The sequence below is a fragment of the Acomys minous genome, assembly GCF_964271855.1.
Source record: "Acomys minous genome assembly, chromosome: 3".
Lineage (NCBI taxonomy): Eukaryota > Metazoa > Chordata > Mammalia > Rodentia > Muridae > Acomys > Acomys minous.
Window position 1 is genome coordinate 27,449,440 of NC_140485.1, and position 15,252 is coordinate 27,464,691.

A 15,252-nucleotide genomic window follows, 5' to 3' on the forward strand; every position below is an offset into this window, starting at 1 on the left:
TTCCTGTCTCAGCCCCCACCAGCTGCCTCACCAGTGGCTGGTGTTAGATTGTAGCCTGGTCAGGTCATGCACAGCATCTAGGCACTGCTGAGATCTCTCCCTAGGTTGGCCACCAGGTATTTATTCCGTTTCCCTCCACCTCCAGACTCTCTTTTCTGCCTGTGGCTGAAGTCCCCATTCACAGTGACATGTCTGTGCTGACCCAGACGGCTTCCTTCATCCGTCCCCACAGAGGAGAACTTCATGAGGCTTACACTTAGAGTCTATAGTCTAGATTAGGAGCTTGGGCATCTGAAATAAGAGCTAATCACAGATCTCATAGTTTCTTAGGTGCCATAAAAAAAAAGACCCAAATTCATAAAACAAATCCTCAAACTTACATCTCCAGTTCTCTGAAGCCTTGGCTAGTAGACTCAGCCGCTGAAGAAACAAGAATTAATTTTGCCATAAGGAGGACAGGAAGAAAGACCTGGACAATTCAGTGACAGTACAGGAGAGCAACCCATGGTCTCTGACAGTGTCACACATCCCCAGGTTCTTCTAGCCTCCATGTTTTTCTTGTGTTTGAGCTGGGAGGTTAATATGCTTGCAAACCCATGATCTGGGAGCTTCCTGATGTAATAAGACATTTGGAGCCATGGTATTTGACAAAGAAGACCATCTTGGTGGAATTTAGCCCTTAAGACAACACGAGAGCTCTACCCATGGCCAAGGTCTTGCCTTACTGACTCAGCAATTACAGAGCAATCCTGACTACAATTGCTTATGGCAGATTCTTCATAACAGTGTGCCAGCCTCCTGCCCATCACCATCTCCTTGCATGATGTCTGGCTTTGAAACAGCAGCTGAAACAAACAAACAAACACCCCTCCCCCCAAACAAAACAAAACAAAACAAAACTGGACCTGGCTTTGGAAAAGAGACAGGACAAAGCTGTCTCTATACTTTGATGGAAGAGTAGCTCCTAGTACAGGATCCCTGCCTCTGTTCCTGGTGAGCTGTCCTGTCCTGTGGCTACAGCCAGCACACGGGCATGTTACATCACCAAACTATATGCTGAACTCAGCAAAGCAAATTAATCTAGTGGGAAAGTGACAGTGGCTAACCCTTGTCCGGAAGGTCGGAGTGTCCAACAGATTCTTCAGGCTCTTTGTGTTCTGTCATGCCACATAGCTGTGTGCCCATTGGTGCAGTCAAGGCTCACTAGATTAGTCCACAAAGGGTTAAGTGCTCTCTGGACACCCAAAACCCAAGCTCTTTGGAAACTAGTCATGGGACCCCCCAGGTGAAACGGTTCTGACCTGGAGTCGCCTTCACCTGCCTTGCACCTCTACCTTCCCTGTACTGACGCCCTGCACTCAGGCCCCTGGCTCAGCCTCACACCAGCTCTTCATCCCCTAGATATTTCCTCCATGTCTTATGCTGCTGTTCCTCTTGTCCCCTCATCCCATGGCTTTCGATGCCCTCAACCCTTTGCTGCTGATTCCCAGGCATCCACAGAATTTGCCAAGAGGCCAAGAACATGAGGGATTCCAAATCAAAGCTCTTCCACACACCAGCTGAACAAAGAGCTGTTAGGCTGATCACCAGTGAAAAGAAAACATGAAATTACTCAACTTTTGGCCCCAGTGAGGGATTGAGCACCCCACCCCCCCATATTCCAAGACTACAATGTTTATTTGTACAAGAGTAAGGTAAAGGACAGTTAGTCATATTTGTATTCTAAAACATCAGATTCTGGTTTGTTTTTGTTTTTTCCTGTTTTGTTTTGTTTTACCTGCATTGTTTCAAAGGAGACCTACTCCTGGTTTCCTGCCAGCATTTTGTGCCAGCCACCTGGCATCAGTCCTGTCTATGGCTGGCTTAGACTCTGCATGGCAGCGGGCTTTAGCCTTCCGGAACGCTTTCAGTTTTAGAGTTATCTTGACATCCAACATCATTTTGACTTTCTTCTCTGAGTGACTTTGAATCTCTTCATCTCTGTCCCAACCTCATAAATCCATTTGTCTGAAAAGTGGGCCCTAGGTTTTTATCTAAGATGGATCAGAGATACTGAACTCTAGTCAGGGGTCCTGGCTGCAGAATTGCCAGCTCACCCTTACGCAGCTGATGTAACTGCTCCTCAAGCACTTTCTGGTGCTCACGGAGGAAGGGTATGGCCTGGAATTATGCGGTCTCACTAATACCTTCTTTGAGCCTCATTGTGTGGTGCCAAGTAAGGGGTGGCCAGTCACTCTGACGCTCTCTCTTTCTTCCTTAGCTTACCTTGGGTCTAAGCGGCCCCCACTCTGAGTAATGCCTGTGTCAGTCAGTGCCCCCTCACTGTCTCTCCGTCTTCTCTTTATCCTTGTGCTTCCTGTCGTGGTCCCTCTGTCCCCTACAGAGCTGCTGGATGACCAGCACCCTGTGGTCCGGTTGCTGCGCACTTTTTCCTCTGACTGCCCAAGGGGCTGGCCAGTCTCCTTGGATGCCACGCTGGCGCACCACCTGCACCAGTGCTCCTACCACCTGCGCCTCTTCCGGAACTGGCTGCGCTCAGGCCAGGATGACCCCGAGTGCCTCTACGGTACCCCCTGCCACAGGCTGGCTGCTGCCACTACCCTGGCTGGGACTGATTGCTTTGCTTATTGCATTTCTGGCTGGAGAGCCTACCTAGTCCCTGAGGCCATGTGACTTGTGTTAGTTGCTTGACTGGGACTGGGGCCAGGCTGCCTGGGAGCTGTAGCATTGGCTGCTCATCCCCCTTCTAGTCTCCTTTCTTACTTCCCCCTAATGCTACCCACTGTTCAGCATAGGAGTAATCTCTTGCCCTGGAATCTGGTGTTTTGTTTTACTTACTTTTTAAATCTGTTCTTATCTTTCTAATCTTATATTACCATCATCTTCAAAATCAAACATTTTTTTCCTAACCACTCTGATGAGCTAGTGACTCCTCTGCCCTCCTGCCACTAGATTACAAGGGGAAACCAAGGCACAGGGGCATCAAGTCAACATCAAGGCAAAGTGGAGCAGATATGGTAATTTTGAGCAAGGACTCTTACTTATTGGTGAAGAAGAGATTAAGTTTTTCTTAGATGGCTCTGCCCTTGTTCTTAGTCCCTTCAAGGAGAAGCATTGAAACCATCGGGGTTGAGAAAGTGCTCAGGACATGTTCTTGATCCTTCAGCAGGAGCATTTTTTTTTCATTACTAGTCCTAGGAGTGGGGTTATCCATTGATGTCTGCCTTTGAGACTTGTAGACCTGTATTATATGGCATTTTTTTTCCCGGGGGCAAGGGTTGCCTCATTTTCTTGGTAGAGCAGAGGAAACCTGGCAAGCCCAGGATGTTACAGTAGAGCATAAGGAAAGGGCTTTGATGTGATGGAAATGATCAAGAAAGTAGCTCCGTCCCCACCCTGCTCATGCATGTGGTCCTCCTCCGCCGAGCTTCACGTGCTGCACGCTCCCCAGTTTGCATCCCAGTGTTCTAGCCCTTCTGCCCCCATCCTAAATCTGCATGAACCCATCCTCAGATTCCATGCCCTTCTCCTTAATCTGTTTTTTTTTTTTTACTTCATGATCCCTGAAATCTGCTGTTCCTTCCAAGCTCCATGACCCGCTGCCTCATGTTAGATCTACAATTTCAACCCCTTGCCTCTTGATCCCTGTTTTACTTCCCCAGAAAGCACAAGAGCCTTGATTGTGCTCTTGCTAGTCCACAGGACACTGTAGACTCTCCATAGGTAGCGGGAAAGGTGATTTGATTATCTGGAGGCTTTAACAGGTGGACATTTTAGGAAAATTGGAGATGAGATAAATAGACTTCCTGAAGGGCTCCAAAGAGATCCTTCTCCTGGAGATCTTGGATACCCCATACTCTAAAAAGCCACGCCTCTCCTGATGGCTCTCAGGGACTGTCCATCCCTCCTTGGCCAGCTGAAGTGTGTTGGGTGGGAATAGCCTTGACTTTGTTCATCTCTTTTCCAACAGGATTTGAAGGATGCTCCATGGTACCTACCATCTACCCCCTGGAAACACTGCACAATGCCCTTTCCTTGCGGCAAGTGAGTGAGTTCTTAACTAAAGTCTGCCAGCGCCACACTGATGCCCATGCACAGGCGTCTGCAGGTATGGGAAGTGCTGTCTGTATCTCTAGCTCCACCTCCATACCTATAATGCATAGAACATGAGAAAATAATGACTTTCAAATGGGGGCAGGACAGATGCCTCCGCATCTAAGGGTGCCTGCTGCCCTTGCAGAGGACCAGAGTTCTCTCCCCAGGACAGTCACATCAAGTGCTTCACAGTCACCTGTAACTCCAGCTTCAGAGAATCTGACACCCTCTTCTGGTCACCGTGGGCACTGAAATACATCCACACATATAAACACAGATGCATCCAAAGTAAAATAAAATTGAAAATAGGAAGTTGAGAATTTAACTCAATGATGGAGTGTTTGCCTAGCAAACACAAAGCCCTAGGCTCAGTACTCAGCACAAGGAGTCGGGAAAGACAGAGAGAAAGAAAGTATTGGGGTGCTATGGAGATGGCTCAGTGAATAAGGTGCTTGTGTTGTAACCACAGCACTTGAGTTTGAGTCTAGCTGATCTACATAATGATTTCTAGGACAGCCAGGGCTACACAGAGGAACCCTGTCTCAAATCCCAACTGGTCTTGAAGAGGGGCCAAATTCAATGACCCGCATCCATGTATGATGGTTCATAACTACCTATAACTCCAGTTCCTGGGAATCTAACACTCTCTTTTGGCTTTAGAGGGCACCAGCATTCCTGTATATAACTACTACCCAGACACAAACAGACACACACACACACCATACAATTTTAAAATAAAATAAAGGGCTGAGAAATGGCTTAGTGGTTAAGAGCAGTTGCTGCTCTTGCACAAGACCAAAGTTCAATTCCCAGCAACCACATCAGGCTTCTCACAACTTCCTAAAACTCCAGTTCCATGGACTCCTCTTCTGTCCTCTGCAGGCAATTTCATGCCCATGGTGGACATATAGATGTAGGCACATATACACATAATTCTTAATTTAAAAAATAATAAATCTTTAAAAAGAATAAGGTAAAAATAATAAAATAAAATAAATAAAAGGAATAAGGTAAGAAAGCATCCCTATAGACCCAACACTAGGTATGCAGACACAGACATATCCTGGGGACTTGTAAGGCACCCCACCTACCTACTTGGCTAGTTCCAGACCAGTGAAGGAAACTGTCTCAAAAAAAAAAAAATGTGGAGGCACTGATAGTACCAAAGGAAGGACACCCAAGGTTGTCTCCTGGCCTCATCATGTACACACACACACACACACACACACACACACACACACACACACACACACACATGTTCACTAACATACTTGGATAGTTAACGAAATATGGAGGTTTGGGAAGCCAAGAGACATGACCCAAGCCAAAGAGCACAGGGCTGTTGGCAGCAGAGATTGCGTGGTCACTTGGCTCTTAGGATTTGAGCTATCAAAATAGGCAGATTGCTCTTGATCATTTGGTGGCCTCTATTTGTTTTCTTGTATAAGCTGTGACATGATCTGTCCTAGATTTCTGTCTATTTTCACAAATGCCATGGCTAAAAGCAACTTGAGGAGAAAGAGTGTATTTCATCTTATATCAGGAAGGGAATCAGGGAGGAATGCAAGGCTGGAACCTGGAGGCAGGAACTGAAGCAGAGACCATGGAGGAGTGCTGACCGTTGGCTTGCTCTCTGGCTTCGCATTCAGCTACCTTTATCTTATTTTCATTTATCTATCTATTTGTTTATTTTATATGTGATAGGTTAACAGAATGAGCTAGTGGTAAGATGAATATATATATATGCAGGTTTCCTGGGGGAGGGAGGGAGAGATGTGGGGCCAAGGGAAGAGGAGGAGAGTGAGGAAAGAGAGAGAAAAAGATGACAGGGGAATCAAAATGTCTGGATTATATAGTGAAGAGCCCCTGGGAGAGGGAAGCCCTGCCCCTGGGCCAGGGAACCAGGGAAGAGGGCGGGGTGTGCCAGCCACGCCCCGCAGCAGGCAGGGACCTAACAATATGTGTGTGTTTGCCTGCATGTATATAGGTGTACCTTATATGTGTCTGGTACCTGTAAAGGTCAGGAAGGGTGGTCAAATACTCTGGAACAGATAGTTGTGAGCCACCACATAGGCTCTGAGAACAGAACCTGAAGTCCTTTGCAAGAGTAACAAGTGGTCTTAACTACTGAGCCATCTCTCCAGCCCTTAGGTTCCCTTTTTTTTTTTTTTTTTAGGTTCCCTTTCTTATACCTCCTAGCACCACCTGCCCTGAGGTGGCACTGCCCATGTAAGCTGGACCCTCCCATGTCAGTCGTTAAGAAAATGATCTGCAGACTTTCCTTCAGGCTGCTCTAATGGAGCCATTTTCTCAGTTGAGGTTCCCTCTTCCCAGATGGCACTAGCTGTGTCAAGTTGACAAAAAACAAAACCTAAATGACACAGAGCATTGATGCTGCTGGTAAAACATTTCTTTTTAGTAAGATGGTTGACATGCAATGTATTGAGTTCATGATCCAGCTGGGCTCTTGGCTGCCACATAGTTCAGTTTGAATCTATCAATTTGCCATTGAAAACATTTCAAGAAAGACTGTGTACTTCTGGCCTGGGCTCCCCCCTGAGAGAGTGGGCGCTTTGAGGAGGACTTACCATATGATTCCTCTATTGTTTATTATATTAGAGTTGGGGAGGGGTGTGTGGGGACCATGGCACACGTGTCAAGGCCAAAGGACAACATCCAAGAGTTGCTTCACTCTTTCCGTCATGTGGGTCCCAGAGATGGCACTAATTCCCCCTTGTTTACGTCTTGAGGCAGAAGAGCCTCTTGCAGCTACGCAGTGAGCTGTATGAGGAAATAGTTTCGTATGTTGCAGTGGAAGTGTGTGTTTTATTTAACTTTTTAATGGAGAATAGGTCAAGAGAATTTTATTTTCATTCATCTGGGCTTCATTTTTAAACCCTTTAAGAAGAAAACAAAACAAAACAAACCAGGAGCTGATATACTTGATCTGCTAGCCTCAGGGAGGAAGTCCGAGTCCGCCTGAGTTTAGCGGCTCTGTGACAGGAGGCTGGTGCTAGCTGATGTGTCCTGTTCATGTTGGAGAGCGTCCATCGCATGGGTCTCTGCCCTAAGGTGTCACTTTTCTAGTTAGTGTCAGCCACACAGGTTTTCTGAATGGGATCAGGCCTGCTTAGTTATTGTTTTTTTTTTTTTTTTTATGAAATTTAAGTATAGAAAAGCAAATAAAAGAATAGTTTGTGAGGGAAAAAAATCATATTTAGGCAACCACAAAGACATAGAAGTGGCTTTAACAACATGCAGTTGGGGCCAGCGGGGTGGCTTACCTGCTAATGATGTGAATGTGATCCTAGGACCTAGATGATGTGAAGAAACCAACTCCCCTAAGTTCTTCTCTCACCTTTACCCATGAGCTTTGGATTGTGTGTACACACACACACACACACACACACACACACACACACACACACACACCTCGACAATTAAGAGCACTGCTCTTTTCAGAGGACCTGGGTTTGAGTCCCAGCATCCACATAGCAGGTTACAACCATGTGAAACTCCAGTTCTAGGGAATCTGAAGCCCTCTAAAAGTCTCATCAGGCACTAGGCATGCATGCATGTGGTGCGCAGAGATACATGTGGGCAAAACACATATACACATAAAGTTAAATTTAAAACATTGGAGAGCAATCTAAGCACACTTAACGCCTGACCTCCACATGAGTGCATACACACATATGTACTCTGTGAACATACATGCATACACACACACAAAATGGGAAAAAAAGGATATGACTTTTTTGTTTGTTTTTTCAAGACAGCCTGCCTGTCTCTGTAACAGCTCTGTAACAGTCTCTGGAACTCACTTTGTGGATCAAGTTTGCCTTGAACTCACAGAGAGCCACCTGCCTCTGCCTCCTGAGTGCTAGGATCAAAAGCAGATCCAGGACAGCCATGACTACACAGGGAAACCCTGTTTCAAAAAAGAAAGAAAGAAAGAAAGAAAGAAAGAAAGAAAGAAAGAAAGAAAGAAAGAAAGAAAGAAAGAGAAAGAAAGAAAGAAAATGCCCTTCATGCTTGCCTGCAGCCCGGTCTTGTGGTGGCATCTTCTCACCTGAGGCTCCCATCTCTCAGATGAGTCTAGTCTGGGTCAAGTTAACCTAAAACTGCCAGCACAGTGATGCACTCTTGTAATCCTAGTACTTGGGCAACTGAAACAGGTGGATTCCCAGAAGTTCAAAGCCAGCCTGGGCTACACAGTTCTAGGCCACACAGACTGCAGAATGATGCATCATCACAAGTGAACAAAGAATGCCAGGTGGTGGTGGCACACACCTTCCATCCCAGCACTTCGTTTTGGGGTTCTTTTGCTTGTTTGTTTGTTTGTTTGGTTGGTTGGTTGGTTTTTTGTTTGTTTGGATTGGTTTGGTTTTTCGAGACAGGGTTTCTCTGTGTATCCTTGCCTGTCCTGGAACTCTCTCTGTAGACCAGGCTGGCCTCGAACTCACAGTGATTCATCCACCTCTGCCTCCCAAGTGCTGGGATTAAAGGCATGCGCCACCATGCCCAGCTGATCCCAGCACTTGCGAGGCAGAGGCGGGTGGGTCTCTGTGAGTTCGAGGCCAGCCTGGTCTACAGAGAGAGTTCCAGGACAGGCAAGGATACATAGAGAAACCCTGTCTCAAAAACACAAAACAAAAGATGAACAAAGAAAAACAGTGTAGTATTATTGCATGAACTAATAGGCTAAAGAAACAAAATTGAAAAATCTATAAACTGATGAAATTGACATTTCAAAATACTGAGTAAAAGATGATATTTTTTAATAAATAAAGTAGGTCTAAGTGACAAAAATTAAAATCAAGTACATACTTCATATCTTCCTGGATAAACTCCATATGGATGAGATACCTGAGTGTAAAAATGAATGGCAGAGAGATCCAGGGCTTTGTTGTTCCACAGAAACACAAACACACACACACACACACACACACACACACACACACACAAACACAGAGTAAAAACTGTTGAGATGTACTTGTGTCAGTACTCCAGGTTATAGTGAAAGTCTGACTGGCAGCGGGAAAACGCTGCATTAAGTAAGAGGCAACCTGGAGAGGGGCTGTGGTTAAGTGGTAGAGCACGTGTTTAGCATGTGGGTCTCTAGCAGCACACACAGAACTACTTATTAATTTAAAACAGTTTAAAGGCACCTGAAGTGGAAGAAAAGGATTGAAGCGCTGCTGTTGTTCTTGCTCACCTTCTGCCCCTAGTTTGGGTGCGGTTGTTGTTGTTTTTGTTGTTGTTGTATAATGTATGGGTTGAGGGGGTTATATGTATCAGGTGCCCTGGAGCTGGAGGCACCGGTGGCTGGGAGCCACCCTGTGAGGGTGCTAGGAGTGGAACTTGGGTCATCTGGAAGAGCAGAGTCATCGCTCCAGCCCCTGATGAAGATGACAGCCAGGATCTCAGGAGGGACCATGGTTTCTGATCCCAGATGGGTACAGCAAGCAGATCTTAGTCTCAAAGGAAAAGACAGAGAGAATTAGAACCTATTTAGAAAAGTAATAGACAAAACCTTCAAATGTGACAAAAGACCTGATTTTGTTGTTGTTGTTGTTGTTGTTGTTGTTGTTTTGTTTTGTTTTTGTTTTTTAGTTTTGTTTTTTGTTTTTTGTTTTTTGTTTTGTTTTTTTGAGACAGGGTTTCTCTGTGTAGCTGTCCTATACTCACTTTTGTAGATTCACAGAGATCCGCCTGCCTCTGCTTCCCTGAGTGCTGGGATTATAGGTGTGTGCTTAAGACTTCAATTTTTATTTCTAAATAGTTCAACCAAATACAACAGGATGTGTGCAAAGTGATCCACACCAAAATACATAAAATCCAGATGGTCATAAGACAGAAATATAAAAATATATATTATATATATAATATATATATATATTTAAATTTTCAAGATAAGATTTCTCTGTGTAGCCTTGGCTGTCCTGGACTCACTTTGTAGACCAGGCTGGCCTTGAATTTACAAAGATCCACCTGCCTCTGCCTCCAGAGTGCTGGGGATTAAAGGATTAAAGGCTTGTATCACCACACTTGGCTGGGGTTTTTTTGTTGCTGTTGTTTTGTTTTGTTTTGAGACAGAGTCTCTGTATGTAGTTCTGGCTATCCTGGAACTCACAGAGATCCACCTGTCAGGTGCTGGGATTACAGGTGTGCAAAACACTACAGCTGGCAGAAGACAGAACATTTTGAAAGCAGAAAGAGAGGATTAGGTTTTCATTTCAAAGCAACTTCACAAAAGCTTTTTCTTTTAAACAGTTACCTATTTGGGGGATGAGGCATATATGGAAGGCAGAGGACACCTTGCAGGGGTCAGTTCTCTTTTCACCTTGTGAGTCCTGGAGGTCAAACTCTAGTCATCGGCCTTAGCAGCTAGCTCCTTAACTCTGAACCATCATCTACTTCTTTAAAAATGTTTGATATCCTACTTTCTTTTATATAGAATCAAAAATGTGTGTGTGTATGACATGAATTCAGAAGGGTATCTATTTATTGGAATATAGGGGACCAAGTGAGAGGGACAGGAGAGTGTGAGGGGGTGGCAAATAAACGTGAACAAATTATAATAATGCTTATGTCTGGAAATGCCATACTTAAACCTGTTATTTTATATACAAACAAATGAATAATTGTACATTTGGAAAGAACTGTAAAATTTAAAAAATGACAAAGGTTTGGGTCAAGGTTTCTAGGGTAAGTTTCTTCTCAGTGAGAGGGAGGGTAAAGTGACCTTGACTTGGGTTGCGAGCCTGTGACACCTGGATTATTTGTCATGTGTCTTTTATTCATGAGTCTCTTCCCTGCACCCACACAGCCCTCTTTGACTCTGTGCACAGCAAGCAGGCCTCGGGCAGCCCGTGTTCACCACCCCGCGCTCTTCACTCGCCGCCCCTGCAGCTTCCACATCGTCCTGAAAAGCCACCTTGGTGTAAGTAAACTTTTTTATTTTCCTAATCAAAAGCCAAGAGGGGTGGAGGGATAGGTGAGAAAGAGACCTATCCCGTGAGGGTTAGGGTGAGGGTTAAAATGCCAGGAGCGGGGCTGAAGAGATAGCTCAGCAGTTTCAGCAGTTAAGAGCACGGAAGACTTTTCCAGAGAGCCGGGTGTGGTGGCACACGCCTTTAATCCCAGCACTTGGGAGGCAGAGGCAGGCAGATCACTGTGAGTTCGAGGCCAGCCTGGTCTACAAAAAGTGAGTCTAGGACAGCCAAGGCTACACAGAGAAAACCTGTCTTGAAAACCAAAAACAAACAAACAAACAAAAAAGACTCTTCCAGAGGACCTGAGTTTGATTCCCAGTGCCCACAGCCTGTGCCTCACAGGCTCACAGCTGCCTGGAACTTCAGCTCCAAGGGAATCTGACATCTCTGGCTTCTGCAGACAGACAGACAGACAGACAGACAGACAGACAGAGAGACAGACAGACACACACACACACACACACACACACACACACACACACACACGATTTAAAAAGTAATAAAAACGGGGCAGTGGTGCTGCACGCCTTTTATCCCAGCACTCAGGAGGCAGAGGCAGGGGAATCTGTGAGTTCGAGGCCAGCCTGGTCTACAGAGTGAGTCTAGGCTACACGGAGACGCCCTGAGAACAACAACAAGGACATGAGGAGCTGGGTACCTTGGTTCACTAGGGAGGCAGAAGTAGGATTGCTTCAGGCCAGCTTGAGCTACATAGTAAGCCACTTAAAAAGAAAAAGATAGGAATGACCATTGTGGGAAGCAGTCTCTCTCCTATGCGCTTTCCAAGCTAAAGCAAAACATCTGCTCATCCCTGCCCACCAACCCCTTCAAGACAGTGATCTGAAGCACCTTTTATATAAACAGGGGCGAGACTCTTCAGCTGATTTCCCTGTTGGCCTCTCTCCAGTGTTCCCTGCTGATGGCTAGAAGACAGCCTAGGCACATAGACGTATACAGAGCCACTGAGAGCAAGAAACACACGTGTCAGTCAGCTTTGGCACGGGCTGTAACTCTAGTACATGGAGGCAGAGCTGAGGCCAGCAAAGGGCTAAATGGAGCAAGACTCTGTCTCAAAACACAAAACAAAAGAACAAGTAGAAGAAAGAAACTAGACCCTGCTACTTCAGTGACCCTCCTTCGGTGTCGGCTCTCACATAGTTGCTGACTTGAGGGGCTGCTTCCTCCCACGTGTCTGCGTCATCTTTAGCCTGCCTCAGATTGTTCTTGGTGACAATATGAGCAGTGCCTGCAAAGAGTTCTTAGGGTTGGGCAGCAGTGGTAGACAGGCTCCAGCGAGGAACAAATGCTTCCCTTAGCATCTTGTCTGCAGGAAGGCCTGGGAGCACACACGCCCTCCGTGGATAGCATGAGGCGAAGCTCCACATTTCAGCACTGCCTTCTAGCACCTTGTACGAGGACGAAACTGTTTTCTGCCACCAAGAGCTTGTCCTCAGTGTCCCCTCACCTCACGCCCATGCTGCCTTTTCTCTGTCTCCTTGGGCATGGGGGGGTGGGGGTGGTAAAGAGACTTGTAGCCTTCTCCTTCCTCTGCTCCTGTCTGAGCTCCGTGCCTCACAAGAGAGAGACCACTTCCTGGATATCAAGGCTCCTTCTAAGGAAAGCTGGCCTTGCTCCTTTTTCTTTCTTCTTATCGCCACCTTGTAACAGACTTTCCCTGGCGAACATCTCCAATGAGCTGTCCATACCGGAAACACACTGTGTCTTTAAAACTTTGTTGGGTCCAAACCACATCCTCCCCACTGCCACTCTGTCTTCTCTGATCCTTTATGGATGAGATGGAGTAGGGGGAAGTAGAAAAGCTTAAACTCAGTGGCCGACCCATGCCCAGAGTCTCTCAGGTACAATGTATTTAAGTGTTTCCTGGTTCCACAACCTGCCATTATCGATACCATAGTGTATAGTTGAAATTCCATTGATAAGTATATGACATTTATAAAAGGGAAACCTTCACTACTAGAAGCCACCTCTTTCTATAGATTAATCGAAGACTTTAAGGTCCTTGTTATTTTTATTATTTTTTAAATTTTTCTAGTTTTTTGTTTTGTTTTAGTTTTAAGACAGGCTTTCTTTGTGTAGCCTTGGCTGGCCTTGAACTCACTCTGTAGACCAGGCTGGCCTCAAATTCAGAGATCTGTCTGTCTCTGCCTCCCTGGGAGGCTAGGATCGAAGGTGTGCGCCACCACACCTGACCTAGGTCCATGGACGGCTTCTGTGAATGCCATGAATCCTACGTAAGACCATTGTGATTGGTTGTATATGCACCTTTTCCCTGGAATAAAGTCTAGGATTTCTACAAGAGCCGCACTAATGTCTGTGACACCCACCTCCCCCCCCCCCCCCAAAAAGACAGGAGAATTGCCAGGAATGGTGGCGCACGCCTTTAATCCCAACACTCGGGAGGCAGAGGTAGGCGGATCACTGTGAGTTCGAGGCCAGCCTGGTCTACAAAGTGAGTCTAGGACAGCCAAGGCTACACATAGAGACCTTGTCTCGGAAAACAAAACAAACAAACAAACAAACAAAAGGACTGGAGAATTGTCATTTGGGAATTCTATTGTAATCTTCCATCTTTAGGTAAAACAACTCAAAGTTTCGTCCTCATACAAGACACTAGAAGGCAGTGCTGAAATGTGGAGCTTCGCCTCACGCTATCCACGGAGGGCGTGTGTGCTCCCAGGCCTTCCTGCAGACAGGATGCTAAGGGAAGCATTTGTTCCTCGCTGGAGCCTGTCTACCACTGCTGCCCAGCCCTAAGAACTCTTTGCAGGCACTGCTCATATTGTCACCAAGAACAATCTGAGGCAGGCTAAAGATGACGCAGACACGTGGGAGGAAGCAGCCCCTCAAGTCAGCAACTATGTGAGAGCAGATACTAAAAGGGTCACCGAAGTAGCAGCCTCTAGTTAGTTTGTTTGTCTGTTTGTGATGAGAAGGAGTAGGAAGAGGGGAAAGGGTTTATTTCTTATTAGACATTCAGGCCACAGTCCATCACTAGGCAAGTCAGGGAGGACCCCAAGGCAGGACCTGAAGCAGAAGCCACGAAGGAGCTCTGTGTCATCACTTGCTCAGCCTGATTTTGCACAGCGTTTGGGACCACCAGCGTTGGGGTACCACCTCTGGGAGCTCATTGTTCATACATAGGAAGGTTAACCAGTTTTGGTTATTGATTTTTTTCATTTATTTATTTGTTTGTTAGTTTGCTTTACAGCTGCTCTAGTTTCTTCCTTCTATTTCTTGTTCCTTTCTAGTGTTCTCATTTATAGGTTTACTTTTCTTTTCTACCTTGACTCGAACTTGAACTTTCAGTGCTCTGTGGTACTAGCTAGGGTTAAAGGTCCCAGCTGCCATGTCTCACTCCTGATTTGTGAAGGGTTTCTACATTCTCTTGCTTTCTTATTTCTTGGGATATCTCTTATTCCAGAAATACACTGCTTATCTTATTTATATTTATTTATTTATTTTGGTTTTTCAAGACAGAGTTTCTCTGTGTAGCTTTGGCTGTCCTGGACTCTCTTTGTAGACCAGACTGACCTCAAACTCATAGGGATCCATCTGCCTCTGCCTCCCAAGTGCTGGGATTAAAGGCATGTGCCACCACTGCCCGGTCATACTGATTATTTTAAAGAATGATTCTTTAATTGATCTTACAAAAGGTCAAGAACTGATTAAAGAAGGGTGCCTAGCCTGGCATGATGGCACACACCTTTAATCCCAGCACTCGGGAGGCATAGGTGGGTGGGTCACTGTGAGTTCGAGGTCAGCCTGGTCTACAAAGTGAGTCTAGGACAGCCAAGGCTACACAGAGAAACCTTGTCTGGGGGGGGGGGGGGAAGAAGGGTACCTAACAAAAGGCAACCATCACATTCAATTAAGAGTGGTTCTTTCAGGGGCTGGAGAGATGGCTCAGAGGTCTAGAGGTTCTGAGTTCAATCCCCACCAACTACATGGTGGCTCACAACTGACTGTAATGTGACATGATACCCTCTTCTGGCCTGCACTGTATACATAATAAGTAAATAAATCTTTAAAAAAAAAAAAAAGAAAGTCATTCTTCAGCAGGTCGTGGTGGTGCACACCTTTAATCCCAGCACTCAGGAGGCAGAGGTAGGCAGGTTACTGTGAGTTCAAGTCCAACCTG

The 15,252-nt window shown here is 45.8% G+C and overlaps 1 protein-coding gene across 19 annotated transcripts in view; it reads left to right on the forward strand.

Moving 5' to 3' along the window:
- PPIP5K1 (diphosphoinositol pentakisphosphate kinase 1) overlaps positions 1-15,252 on the forward strand; it is a 46,058-nt gene that overhangs the window by 27,641 nt on the left and 3,165 nt on the right. For 11 of the 19 annotated variants that reach the window (XM_084774294.1, XM_084774276.1, XM_084774295.1 and 8 more), the window contains 3 exons: positions 2,384-2,566; positions 3,971-4,108; positions 10,928-11,041. In XM_084774294.1, the coding sequence (XP_084630420.1) occupies positions 2,384-2,566; positions 3,971-4,108; positions 10,928-11,041 (435 nt within the window). The remainder of the gene's footprint in view (positions 1-2,383; positions 2,567-3,970; positions 4,109-10,927; positions 11,042-15,252) is intronic. The other 8 variants (XM_084774280.1, XM_084774278.1, XM_084774279.1 and 5 more) reach the window with 1 other exon arrangement.